General features: G+C 40.5%; 1 protein-coding gene across 9 annotated transcripts in view; it reads right to left on the reverse strand.

Moving 5' to 3' along the window:
- Positions 1 to 13,079, reverse strand: part of ARHGAP20 (Rho GTPase activating protein 20) — a 218,335-nt gene that overhangs the window by 13,449 nt on the left and 191,807 nt on the right. For all 9 annotated transcript variants that reach the window (XM_086339118.1, XM_086339117.1, XM_086339119.1 and 6 more), the window contains 2 exons: positions 6,080 to 6,258; positions 4,145 to 4,306 (listed from right to left, as the gene is read on the reverse strand). In XM_086339118.1, the coding sequence (XP_086195244.1) occupies positions 4,145 to 4,306; positions 6,080 to 6,258 (341 nt within the window). The remainder of the gene's footprint in view (positions 1 to 4,144; positions 4,307 to 6,079; positions 6,259 to 13,079) is intronic.

Consider the following 13,079-nt stretch of genomic DNA (forward strand, 5'->3'; position numbering starts at 1 on the left):
CGTGCTCATGCTCAGTCGCTCAGTGATGTCTGACTCTCTGCGACTCCATGGACTACAGCCTGCCAGGCTCCTCTGTCCTTGGGATTTCCCAGGCAAGAATACTGGAGTGGGTTGTCATTTCCTTCTCCAAGGGATCTTTCCAACCCAGAGATTGAACCTGCATCTCCTGCGTTGGCAGACCACTGAGCCACCTGGGAAGCCCCAGTCCCAAACACAGTAGAGGTCATTAGTGAACTGTGGCTATTTGTCATCTGGTCAAATATTAGTGAAGGACAAGGAAAGGTCAATTAACTATATCTACAGTAATTTTGAAAACCTCTTGGTAGTCATGTCACCTATTATCATACTTTTTTTTTTAGAGTAGTTAACAAGTAGGAAGATGATTGATACAAAGTCTTCTTCTGTTCTATTTTCCAGTAGTAATATCCATGGATATATGTGATTCAGATGTGTCATCATAAAAATTACCTCTTTTCTGGGTCAATCTATCAAATTTTCATAATTTCAGACTAATTTTAGTGGCTGCACCTACATTAAAAGTCAGATTCAGAAGAGCAAAAATCTGGTATTTCAAAATGGGGCAGTGACAATACCTCTCTTTTAAAATCTCAGTGGAAAACACAGTTATGATCTGTCTTGAAGAAAAACATCATTAAATCTTAAAACCTACACTTGAAAGATAATAACTTGTAACATCTCAATGAACTCTCCACAGCTGGAATAACAAGTTACGAAATAACAACCACCATTGGATCTGAGAAGGGACGTGAAAGCTGGTTCTGAATTACAATCACCAGCTCTTAGCACTCAAGCAAAAGTCTTCTCCCTTCCAAAAACAGAAACCAGGCCATCAGCAGAACTCCCAAATTAATTCGAGATGAGATTCCTACAGGATTAAAACAGTGCTTTTCCTCAGAGGTCTGATGAATCAAAAATACAGTATCACAGGTAATTTTCTTCCAATTAGAGTTACATTTAAACAAAACCAGTGTAAGTAAAAAATTAAAGGAAAATTTAAGTACTGCTTCCAAATAGTCTTAAAAATAAGAAACAAACAAAAGCTCAAGAACTTTTGGCAAAAAGTATCCCTTTCTTTCAACTGCTTGGAAGAAATGAGAGTAAAACACAGCTACATGATTATCACACTTTAGTTAGAACTCATATAACCAGATTTTTCATTTGGATTAATTTTCGTCTTTTGCCTATTCCTCTATAAGTACTATTTCTTCACTGTGAAATATGTTAAACTGTTCTAGAACCATACTTCTTTGTAGCAGCCTCAACAATTTAGAACAAAATTTTAAGAAGTGTAGTGCTGTGACGAATAGCATACTAAGGAAAAATTTCTAAAACATAGGCTTTAACTTATTAAAAAATGGGAGAAAGCCTAATTTTATGACAAAAATCAAAGAAAAATTTATCATGCATATACTTGCATGCCTGCTATGTATCTGGCTAAGCACACTATACATACCTTTTTTGTACTCCAGGACTGAAAGGTAATCACAAACCCTGTGTAAAATAAATTAGATGACCCTAGCTCCAATTTTCCAGTTCTTTTTTAAACAAATTATTGATTTGTTTAGGCTGTGCTGGGTCTCCCTTGCTGCACAGGCTCTTCTCTAGTTGTGACAAGTAGGGGCTTCTCATTGCAGTGGCTTCTCTTGCTGTGGAACACAGGCTCTTAGGTGCACAGGCTTCAGTGGTCGCAGCTCCCACGCTTTAGAGCACGGGCTCAATAGTTTTGCATGGGCTTAGTTGCTCCTCGGCATATGGGATCCTCCTGGAGCAGGGATCAAACCTGTGTCTCCGGCACTGGCAGGCGGATTCTTTACCACTGAGCGACCAGGGAAGCCCCTCTCCAGTTCTTTAGAGTGACACTTTATTGTGAAACTCTATGGTGGGGTTGTTTAAGAGCAGACGAGGCTCTTTTATCAAGAGGCATCTGATTATTCACTAAGTCATAAAATATGATTGTGTAAGGAACTGACCAGGAGGAGGCACATGCAGGAGTCTTCTTCATCATGCTTTCCTTAATTTGGTTTTTACGCTCCAGGCCTGGGGATGCGGGCTGGGGCACTGTCTCTACCCCTGGCTCTGGGACATTCCAACCCTGCCCAGAGAGGGAGCCTCCAGCTCCCCCAGAATCCCTTCCAACCCTGATTCTGATCTGCAGAAGCTATTGCTCAGGTCAAAAGCTCTGCAAAAAGCTAGTTTTGACTCTAGATTTTCAAACAAAGTGAGGTTTTTTCATGAATGTGAGGAGGAAAACATTTCATAAGATCAACTCAACTATGGATGTGAGTTAAGTAACCATAGGTGGGGGGGTGGTGTCATGATGGGGGGAAGGGGGAGGATCTGGCTTTTTTGCCATAAGTAAGCTTATTTGCCATAGACATTTTTGCCACAAGCATTTCTCCAGCAAATACTTTAATCAAATAATGAACTGGCTATAAGGCAGTTCTGCCATAAAAGATAAAATAACAAAAAATAAATGAGGGATACTAAGAAGGACATAATAAAACAATTAGAATAACAGAATTAAAGACTTTATTGTGAAATACAAAACACTTGAACACATTTAAAATGTGTGTAACTGCTGTATTTAAAATGGATAACCAACAAGGACCAACTGTATAACACAGGGAACTCTGCTCAATGTTATGTGGCAGCCTGGATGGGAGGGGAGTTTGGGGGAGAATGGACACATGTGTATGAATGGCTGAGTCCCCTTGCTGTTCACCTGAAACTATCACAACATTGCTAGTCTCCCATATTCCAATACAAAATAAAAAGTTAAAAAATAAAATGTGTATAGATTCATGGCAATACTGCACAATTCATGTTATTAATTCGATATTTTTTCATGGGTTATACTAAAGCATTTGTCTTCCAAGTCTTTCATTCACAATACACACACACACACGTATATGTGTATATATACAGATTGTTGGTTTGTCTCTTGTTCAGCATTGCACTTTTTGATTTTTTGCTCAGATTTCTTAGGAGAGGCATCAAGCTTCAAATACTAGGTACTAGGATACATATTTGTGCCTGAGTTTCTGTGAAAGCCTTGCACATTATTTTTTGTTCTTGGCATATTGCCATTTGTTCTTGATAAACATTTCAGAGTTCTAAGGGAAATGTGGGTTCATGCTATGTCTTCAAGGCCCTTGGTCTCTTTCAACTCTAATGTAGTATATTTCAAAATGTGAAACCAATTCTTGGGACAAATCACTGTCATCTGTCATGCTTTTTATATTGTATAGGTCAAAACAAACTGTCAACCACTTATTTTATTTTTTTAGCAAAATTACCATAAGGTTAATTATATGGTTATATGTCCAAAATGTCTGTAGCAAAAATGCTTGCAGCAAAGAAGCTTATTGTGAAATATCAGATATACATGGGATCAAGGATACCAAATGTGGTAAGGGGTTCATAAAAGAAGGACTAGATGTTGCAATCATTCTTGCTCCACCTTTACTTTTTAAAAAGCATTGAGGGGGGATACTGTATAACTGAAGAGAATTTTCACTACTCTCAGTGAGCAATATTTTAATTATTAGGCAAATGTTTGTTTATTATGGTAAAACTCTGCTTCGAAGTTTAATAAAAGTTTATTTTTGAAAATTTTGTCTTAGGAAGATAGACTGTGAGAAAGTCATCTAATCGGGATGTTTATTTTGGTAAATATACTGTGTGTTATAATTGTTTTTAATTTTCATTTCATCTTTTTTTCTTTTTTGCATGGGGTAGCAGAAGTGAAGATGGGGACAGTGACGTGGGATGAAAAATTTTAAAATGACTATCTGACATGCCACATCATTAGAAGTGGCTTTTAAATGCCAGTGTGATTCTGTGACCACTGGAGGAGGAAATGGCAACCCATTTCAGTATTCTTGCCTGGAGAATCCTGTGGACAAAGAGGAGTCTAGTGGGCTACAGTTCATCAGGTAACAAAGAGTCAGACACAACTGAGCACACACATGACTGTATGAAGTTTTTTTTTTTTTTTAAACACTTTTCAGATTCTATTTTTATCATGGTCTTCTTCAGATGGGAGTAATGTTACAATGAGATAAATCAATTGTCTTTCTCCAGAGCTATGCTGTGGGGTGGATGAAGGGAGAAACCTTCCTACCTTTAAGACAGATGCTATTACGAAAATAGATTCACAGTCTAGTTGTACTTCAGCTCCAGAATTCAGTTTTTCTTTCAGCTCTCTGCAGGATTTCACATTGGCCGACTGTCTGAAGATGCCTTTTGTGAGAGGTCCTTTCTGATTAAGAAATAAAAGCATATCCTATGGGGAAGCAAAAGAAAAAGAAAATCAAGATGGCACTTCATGAAGAACAAGCAAGGGAACATATATTTGCCCTTTCCAGCTGCTAGAGGCTGGGGTGTACCAGGGGAAAGTCCTGAAGGCCTGGGGCTAGAAGGCCTGCTAGAGGATTAAACTCTACTTGCTTTTTGGCATCTCTAAATTTCTTTCTCCTATTTACGCTTGCTATATTTAACATCTAAAACATTTTAAACACTTGCTTTAATGAGACTTTTTTCAGTGAACCAGCAGTCACTTCAAGGTACCTGTTAACTTGTCTCTCTCCTCCCTAAGTATTCTCCCATTACTCTCCAATATGGATTCTTTTCCCCAAGTATGAAAATGCTCTTCCCAAATTCATTCTCCACTTGCTTATCTTGTTCTTTCTTTTTTGGGGTATTTGTTTCTGGCTGTGTTAGGTCTTAGTTGCTGCATGCAGGCTCTTCATTGGGGTACACGGGCTTAGCTGCCCCATAGCATGTGGGATCTTCGGTCGGTTCCCTGCCCAGGGATAGAACCCATGGTACTGAAAGGCAGATTCTTAACTACTGGTCCACCAGGGAAGTCCCCTTGCTTGTGTTTCTTTTCATGTGGCTTTACACTTTACTTCCTTCTTCTTCTTCTTTTTTTTTTTTTTTTTTTTTAACAAATATTATGTTTTTGTTGTTTTTTGGTTGTGCTGAGTCTTCATTGTGGTACGCAGGCTTAGCTGCCCTGTGGCATGTGGGATCTTAGTTCCTGACCAGGGATTGAATCCTTGTCCCCTGCATTGAAAGGTGGATTCTTAACCGCTGAACTATCAGGGAAATCACTATTTCCTTCTTTTAAAATCAGCTTCCAAAATCATCTCCTTTAGGAAGCTTTCTCCATTCCATCCATTCAATTCAGTCTTTTATTTCACTTTCTTTATAGTTGTGTGCCCTCTGCTTGCCATAGAGGAAGAGAATGGGTGTTGGAGACAAGCAACCCATGGGATCTGGAACCTAGCTATGACACATATTTATGGCGTGACCTTTGGTAAACTTGGGCGGGGGTTTCCCTTTTATTTGTAGAGTAGGGATGATGGTAATGATGATGATAACTACCTTCTAAATCTGTTGTGAAGGATAAGCAATAAAGTGGCTAGATTAGTACCTGGAGCTTATAGATAGATGCACAACATAGAATAAAGGGCCAGGCACCTAGCATATTGCTTGGGGATACTGGACACTCAATAAATATTCTTTAACACGACCCATTTACTATATTAACTGGAAAAAATATATACTCAGTGGCTTTCATTTGATCTCTTATACATACAAAAGATAACTAAATACCAGAAGATGTATCTTTATACTTAAAAGACTTGGAATACAAATAAAATACAAATTAAAAAATGTTAAGATTTAGTCTGTGTTGCTAAAGTGATTAAATGAGACTTTCCGAACAATGAAGGGTTCAAGAAAGGCTGTGAGAAAAATGTCAGGGCTAATGTGGATTCTCTGTCTGCAGTGTAGGTTCTAATTTATCTGAGCAGGTTAATGGGGCTCTTGCCTGAAATCAGTAGGCTAGATTATCCCTCCCTATTATGTCTGCCTTATGACTCTGCAGTAGCTTAATCAGATTTTTTTTTCTTTGGAGGAATAATAAAGATTCTCAGCCAAAGCAATGGGTATCTATAAATTTCCCATTTTTTTAGGGAAAGATTTACCTCCCAGAGCATTCCTTTCCCAAATTTCCTTTTCTATTAGTGCTATAGGCCAAAATGAGACTTACCAAGACAGCTTTGGGCAGATTGTCATTCTCACAAATATCTGGCAGAGAAACCCCAAAGAGCTGTCCTGGGATAGGAGACGTTGGTGACACGGGCAAGTTATCCAGGTGAATGCTAGAACCCCGCCAAAAGGCCCAGTTTATGATAGATCTTCTCCTTTTAAATGTCTTCTGACCTGAATCTAAGGAAGAAGTGAGATTATTAGGAAAAATAATTCAATTCACTTCATCTTATTTCTACAGTTTTCCTTTTACAGTATGTCCATTATGGCTCAATATTCTATAAGTTAAGGAAGAATCAAACATTTGGATTATTCTCCTACCTATTCTTGTGAACATCACTGGTCTACTTAGTTGAGTTCTGGCACTAAGTCTTCAAAGGTGAAAGAAGGGATCCCTTACTGAACTGTAACAACTTAAAGTAAAACATTTTCATACCAGCACATATCCCATTTTAAAGCTGAGACAAAGCATACAAAAAGTTGAAGATTAAACTAGGCCACAATTAAATAAAGAAAGGAAGAAGGAAAAAAGGTGAGAGGAGAGGAGAAGGGCAAGGAGGAGGAGCAAAAGGGAAGCAAAGGGGAAGAAGAACTAGGGGAAGAAGAGTTATCTCTATTAAAATGTGCTCTAGAAACAATAGAGCATCATTACCTGATGCTCTAGTCTACTGAGAACAGAGACAGGAAGCTAATGTTCCACATTTCCCCACATTTTTCCAGCTGCAAAGACTTTCCTGTATCTTTTTAGTCCCGACTTTCAAAAGCATGTTTAAGGCAGCATGGATGGATATAAACATGAGTGAAACTTGCCCTTGCCACAGTAAAATTTGCAACCTAATGGGTAGAACAAGACTGGCGATAGGTGGGTGTAGGGAAAGCAAGTATATTAATAAATAAAATGTCATAAGGGGAGAAGGAAGCACAAAAAACATTCAGAAAACCAATAAATCACATCTATCTACCCAGGTGGTGCTAGTGAAGAAGAACCTGCCTGCTAATGCAGGAGACAAAAGAGATGCAGGTTCAATCCCCAGGTCAGGAAGATCCCCTGGAGCAGGAAATGGCAACCCACTGCAGTATTCTTGCCTGGAAAAGTCTATGGACAGAGGAGCCTGGCAGGCTACAGTCTTTAGGGTTGCACAGAGTCAGACATGGACTGAAGCAACTTAGCACGCACACATCTACACATTACGAGCGCAAGACTGATCTTGGAGGCTTCCGCATTTGATGTGAATTTTGAGTGAACATGATCTCAGTAGGTAGAGGATCTAATTTCATGACTTGTATCTGGTAAGTACTCAATAAGTCATTCTTGGACAGTAACTGAACTGAGGAGACATTCGGGCGATAAAAGACAATGTGAACAAAACAGGCAAAAGTAAGAAAGGTCAACACTGAAACACGATTTTGTGAGATCATAGTTCTAAAGCATTGCTGATGTCATCTGTATCTAACTTTAACATGAAAATTGATGGATTTACACAGAATTTGATACTTAAATGGCTCTTTGAGGTTCCTTTAGGATCTTCCTGCTGCATGTACCTCTGGCCCTTAAAACAAACACACAAGTAACAACTATAAAGGGTAAGAGAGACAGAAAGGACCTGAGAAAATATCTGAAGAGATAATAGCTGAAAAAAATTAAAGACAAAGATAAAATATTAAAAGCAACAAGCAAAAAATGGCAAGTAACATAAAGGGAACTCCCATAAGAAGGAAATCCCAGAAAGGAAAAAACTGAATAGTGGGAGCTCTAAACATCTTGTATCTTCTGCCTAGAGAATTTCCTTTAGCATTTGTTGTAAAACTGGTTTGGTGGTGCTGAGTTCTCTTAACTTTTGATTGCTGGAAAGCTTTTGATTTCTCCATCAAATCTGAAGGACAGTTTCGCTGGGCAGAGTATTCTTGGTTATAGGTTCTTCCTTTCACCACTTTAGACATATCCTGCCATTCCCTCCTGGCTTGTAGACTTTCTGTTGAGAAATCAGCTGACAGCCTGATGGGAGCTCCCTTGTATGTTATTTGTCATTTTTCCCTTGTTGCTTTTAATATTTTATCTTTGTCTTTAATTTTTGTTTGTTTGATTACTATGTGTCTTGGTGTGCTCCTCCTTGGGTTTATCCTGTCTGGGATTTTCTGTGCTTCCTGGACTTGGTTGACTATTTCCTTTCCCATGCTAGGGAAGTTTTTCTGGGGTTCTATCTTGTCCTTTCATCTGGGACATAACTTTCTGCTTTCTCATTGTGATGAACTCTCTGTAATACGGTTTTGTTTTAGCCACTGTGAGACTATGGTTCTTCTTGAAGAACTGTCTGCCCTCTGATGGATGAGGCTAAGAGGCTTGTGTAAGCTTCCTGGTGGGAGGGACTGGCAATGGGAAAAACTGGGTCTTGCTCTGGTGGGCAGGGACTTGCTCAGTATAGCTTTAATCCAATTATCTGCTGATGGGTGGGGCTGCACTCCCTCATAGGTAGTTGGTAGCTGTTTGACCTGAGGTGACTCAGCCCTGGGGTCTCCTGGCTCTATGGCCGGGTTAATGGTGAACTCCAAGAGGGTTTACGCCAAGAGGGACCTTCCTGGCTTGCTTCTGCCAGAGCCCCCGTGTCTGTGGTGAGTTTCTGCGGACCCACGCCTCCACAGGAGGCCCTCCACCACTAGTAGGTACTTTTGGTTTACTTCCCTGTGGGCTCACGGCTCCTTTCCTCTGGGTCTCGGTGCACACAAGATTTTGTTTGTGCCCTCCAAGACTGGAGTCTGTTTTCCTCAGTCCCATGCAAGTCCTATAATCAAGTCCTGCCCGCCTTCAAGGTCAGATTCCCTGGTGATTCCCAGTCCCTTTGTCAGATACCTAGGTTGGGAAGCCTGACGTGGGGTTCAGAACCTTCACAACAGTGGGAGAACTTCTTTGGTATTACTGTTCTCTGGTTTGTGAGTCACCCACCCGGTGGGAAGGTGATTTGATTTTATCATGATTGTGCTCCTCCTACCATCTTGCTGTAGCTTCTTCTTTGGCTTGGGACATGGGGTATCTTTCTTGGAGTGGGTTTCAGTGTCTTCCTGTTGATGGTTGTCCAATAGCTAGTTTCAGTTTTGGTCATCTTGCAGGAGGAGATGAGCACATGTCCTTTCACTCCATCATCTTGAACTGGAAGCCCTTTATTTGTTTATTTTTAATTTCTATTGCCATATAGTTACTTTACAATGTTGTGTTAGTTTCTGGGTTTCCCTGGTGGCTCAGATGGTAAAGAATCTGCCTGAAATGCAGGAGACCTGGGTTTGATCCCAGGGTTAGGAAGATCCCCTGAAGAAGGGAATGGCTACTCACTCCAGTATTCTTGCCTGTCAGTTTCTGCTGCTGCTGCTAAGTCGCTTCAGTCGTGTCCGACTCTGTGCAACCCCACAGATGGCATCTCACCAGGCTCCCCCATCCCTGGATTCTCCAGGCAAGAACACTGGAGTGGGTTGCCATTTCCTTCTCCAATGCATGCAAGTGAAAAGTGAAAGTGAAGTCACTCAGTCTTGTCCGACTCTTAGCGACCCCATGGACTGCAGCCTACCAGGCTCCTCCGTCCATGGGATTTTCCAGGCAAGATTACTGGAGTGGGGTGCCATTGCCTTCTCTGTGTCAGTTTCTACCATACAGCAAAAAGAATCAGTCATGCATATACATCCTCTCCCTTCTGGACTTCCTTCCATTTGGGTCACCACAATGCATTAAGTAGAGTTCCCTGTGCGATACAATATGTTCTCATTAGTTATCTATTTTATACATAATACCAGTAGTTTCCTCTGCGTTTTCTAAATCCTGCTTGAACATCTGGAATTTCATGGTTCACGTACAGTTGAAGCCTGGCTTGGAGAATTTTGAACATTACTTTGCTAGCATGTGAGATGAATGCAATTGTGTAGTAGTTTGAACATTCTTTGGCACTGCCCTTCTTTGGGATTGGAATGAAAAGGCAGAAGAACCAGAGATCAAATTGCCAATATCCATTGGACCATAGAAAAAGCAAGAGTACTCCAGAAAAACAACTACTTCTGCTTTACTGACTAGGCCAAAGCCTTTGACTGTGGTGGATCACAACAAACTGTGGAAAATTCTTCAAGGGATGGGAATACTAGAAAACCTGACCTGCCTCCTGAGAAATCTGTATGCAGGTCAAGAAGCAAAAGTTAGAACTGGATATGGAACAGTGGACTGGTTCCAAATTGGGAAAGGAGTACGTTAAAGCTGTATATTGTCACTCTGCTTATTTAACTTATATGCAGAGTACATCATGCGAAATGCCAGGCGGGATGAAGTACAAGCTGGAATTAAGATTGCCAGGAGAAATATCAATAACCTCAGATATGCAGATAACACCACCCTTATGGCAGAAAATGAAGAGGAACTAAAGAGCCTCTTGATGAAAGTGAAAGAGGAGAGTGAAAAAGCTGGCTTAAAACTTAGCATTCAAAAAACTAAGATTATGGAATCTGGTCCCATCACTTCATGGCAAACAGATGGGGAAACAATGGAAACAGTGACATACTTTATTTTCTTTGGCTCCAAAATCACTGCAGATGGTGAAGGCAGCCATGAAATTAAAAGACGTTTGCTCCTTGGAAGAAAAGCTATGACCAACCTAGACAGCATATTAAAAAGCACAGACATTAATTTGCTGACAAAGGTCCATCTAGTCAAAGCTATGGTTTTTCCTGTAGTCATGTATGGTCGTGAGTGTTGGCCTATAAAGAAAGTTGAGTGTCAAAGAATTGATGCTTTTGAACTGTGGTGTTGGAGAAACTCTTGAGAGTCCCTTGGACTGCAAGGAGATCAAGCCAGTCAATCGGAAAGGAAATCGGTCCTGAATATTCATTGGAAGGACTCATGCTGCAACTGAAGCTCCAATACTTTGGCTACCTGATGCAAAGAGCCAACTCACTGGAAAAGACCCTGATGCTGGGAAAGACTGAAGGCAGGAGGAGAAGGATGACAGAGAATGAGATGGTTGGAGGCATCACTGACTCGATGGACATGAGTTTGAGCAAACTCCGGGAATTGGTGATGGAGAGGGAAGCCTGGTGTGCTGCAGTCCATGGGGTTGCAAAGAGTCGGACATGACTGAGTGACTGAACTGACTGATCAATAGTTTAGGAAACTGAACCCATTCTTAAATTCAGAAAGGGGTTCCTTTGTGGCAGTAATGTCAATCTGTGCAAATGTTTGTTTAATATGTATGTTTATATATGTTGAGTGGAGAAGGCAATGGCACCCCACTCCAGTACTCTTGCCTGGAAAATCCCATGGACGGAGGAGCCTGGTAGGCTGCAGTCCATGGGGTTGCTAAGAGTTGGACACAACTAAGCGACTTCATTTTCACTTTTCACTTTCATGCATTGGAGGAGGAAATGGCAACCCCCTCCAGTGTTCTTGCCTGGAGAATCCCAGGGACAGAGGAGCCTGGTGGGCTGCCGTCTATGGGGTCGCACAAAGTTGGACACGACTGAAGTGACTTAGCAGTAGCAGCAGTTATACTCAGTCTAGTTTCCTCACATTTAATATGGTTTCACTATTTTGAAAACTATTAGATTTATTTTATCTTTTCGGTTTCACACACTTCTTAGGAAGAATGTTCTATCATAAAGTTATAAACTCAGCTATCCAATGAGTATAGACAGAGGACAAAGTAGAAATTGAGTCTTGTACTTTATTATAAATGCTTTCAGCTGCACTCTTGCCTTTTATTATATACCACAGTCAATTTTAGAGTTCATGTTCCCTTTGGGACTGAGCGGAAAAAAATTTCATTAAAGTTTACTTTCTTGCAGAGGTTTTAATGCATAGCTCTTACTTTCTAAATGTCAAAGGCTGATGAAAAAACATGCAATTGTTATAAAAAATATTATGATGATGTAAATATAGAGCAAATAAAATTCATGAACATACAACTTTCCTCAACAATCCCAGCAAGAGTCAAGTTAAGAGTCTTTTCATGCTTAAATGAACAAACTGAATATTAAAAATTGTAATTCTTAAAAGTTTGTGCTTATTGATTATTAAATAATGACCACAACAAAAAACTTTTAATAAGAAATTTTAGCAAGATGGATATGTAGGAAGCTCTTGCACTCACCCTCTCCCATGGATACAGTTTATCTAAAACTATACATGGAACAACTTCTTCTGAAAATAATCTGCATATTGGTAAAGAGACCCTGTTACATTGGGCAAATGAGAGGGAAACCACATCCTAGTGGGTCGAAAAGGCTGAAACACAATCTCATTACAAACTCCACCCCCAATACAACAACCTCCAGTCTGGAGGGAACTCAAAACCCAGAGCTTCTCCAGAAGGAGTGAAGGGTTCATACCTCACCCTAACTTTTAAGATCCAGTGTCTGAGAGATAAACCCCCAAAGCATCTCACTTTGAAGACCAACAAGGCTCATGTCCATGAGACATATGGGGCTTTGTGGAACCAAGGAAGGGTTCTTAAAGGGTTTATGCCTAGGCTCACCAAACCCAGAGCTCAGTGCAGAAGCAGCCATTTGCAAAGCATCCAGATGTCATATGAAAGAGATTCATTTACTAATTAAAGCACTGGTACCTGCTTGGTTACTCCCTTGGACAGACGCTGGTGGACAATATCTTCCTATTCTCTCTCTGTCTTGCTAAAGTCAGCAGCACCATCTTCCTTCCCCAACCCCCTGCACTTCTGTTGGGTATCATCTTTTTATTTTTCCTCTCCCCCTATTTTCTCTTTTTCTTTCCCTTCTTTTCCTTTTCCCTTTTTTTTTCAGTGAATGCCATCTTTTGTACTCCCCATCTGTCCCATGTCAGCCAGTAGCTACCATTTTTGAGCTCTGCTGTACTCCAGAGTGCTTTTATCTTCTGGAGAGGAGATTCTACACACAACTCTGGTGCTCTGGTTTTTACATTTGGTGACATGGTTCTTACAGCTGCCACCCGGGAAGGACCTGGTCACGGGGGCTTGCATTCCTGGGTCCCACAGGACTGT

The sequence above is a fragment of the Bos grunniens genome, chromosome 15 (assembly GCF_055505025.1).
Source record: "Bos grunniens cultivar Pamir isolate PY7600 chromosome 15, Bosgru_T2T1.0, whole genome shotgun sequence".
Lineage (NCBI taxonomy): Eukaryota > Metazoa > Chordata > Mammalia > Artiodactyla > Bovidae > Bos > Bos grunniens.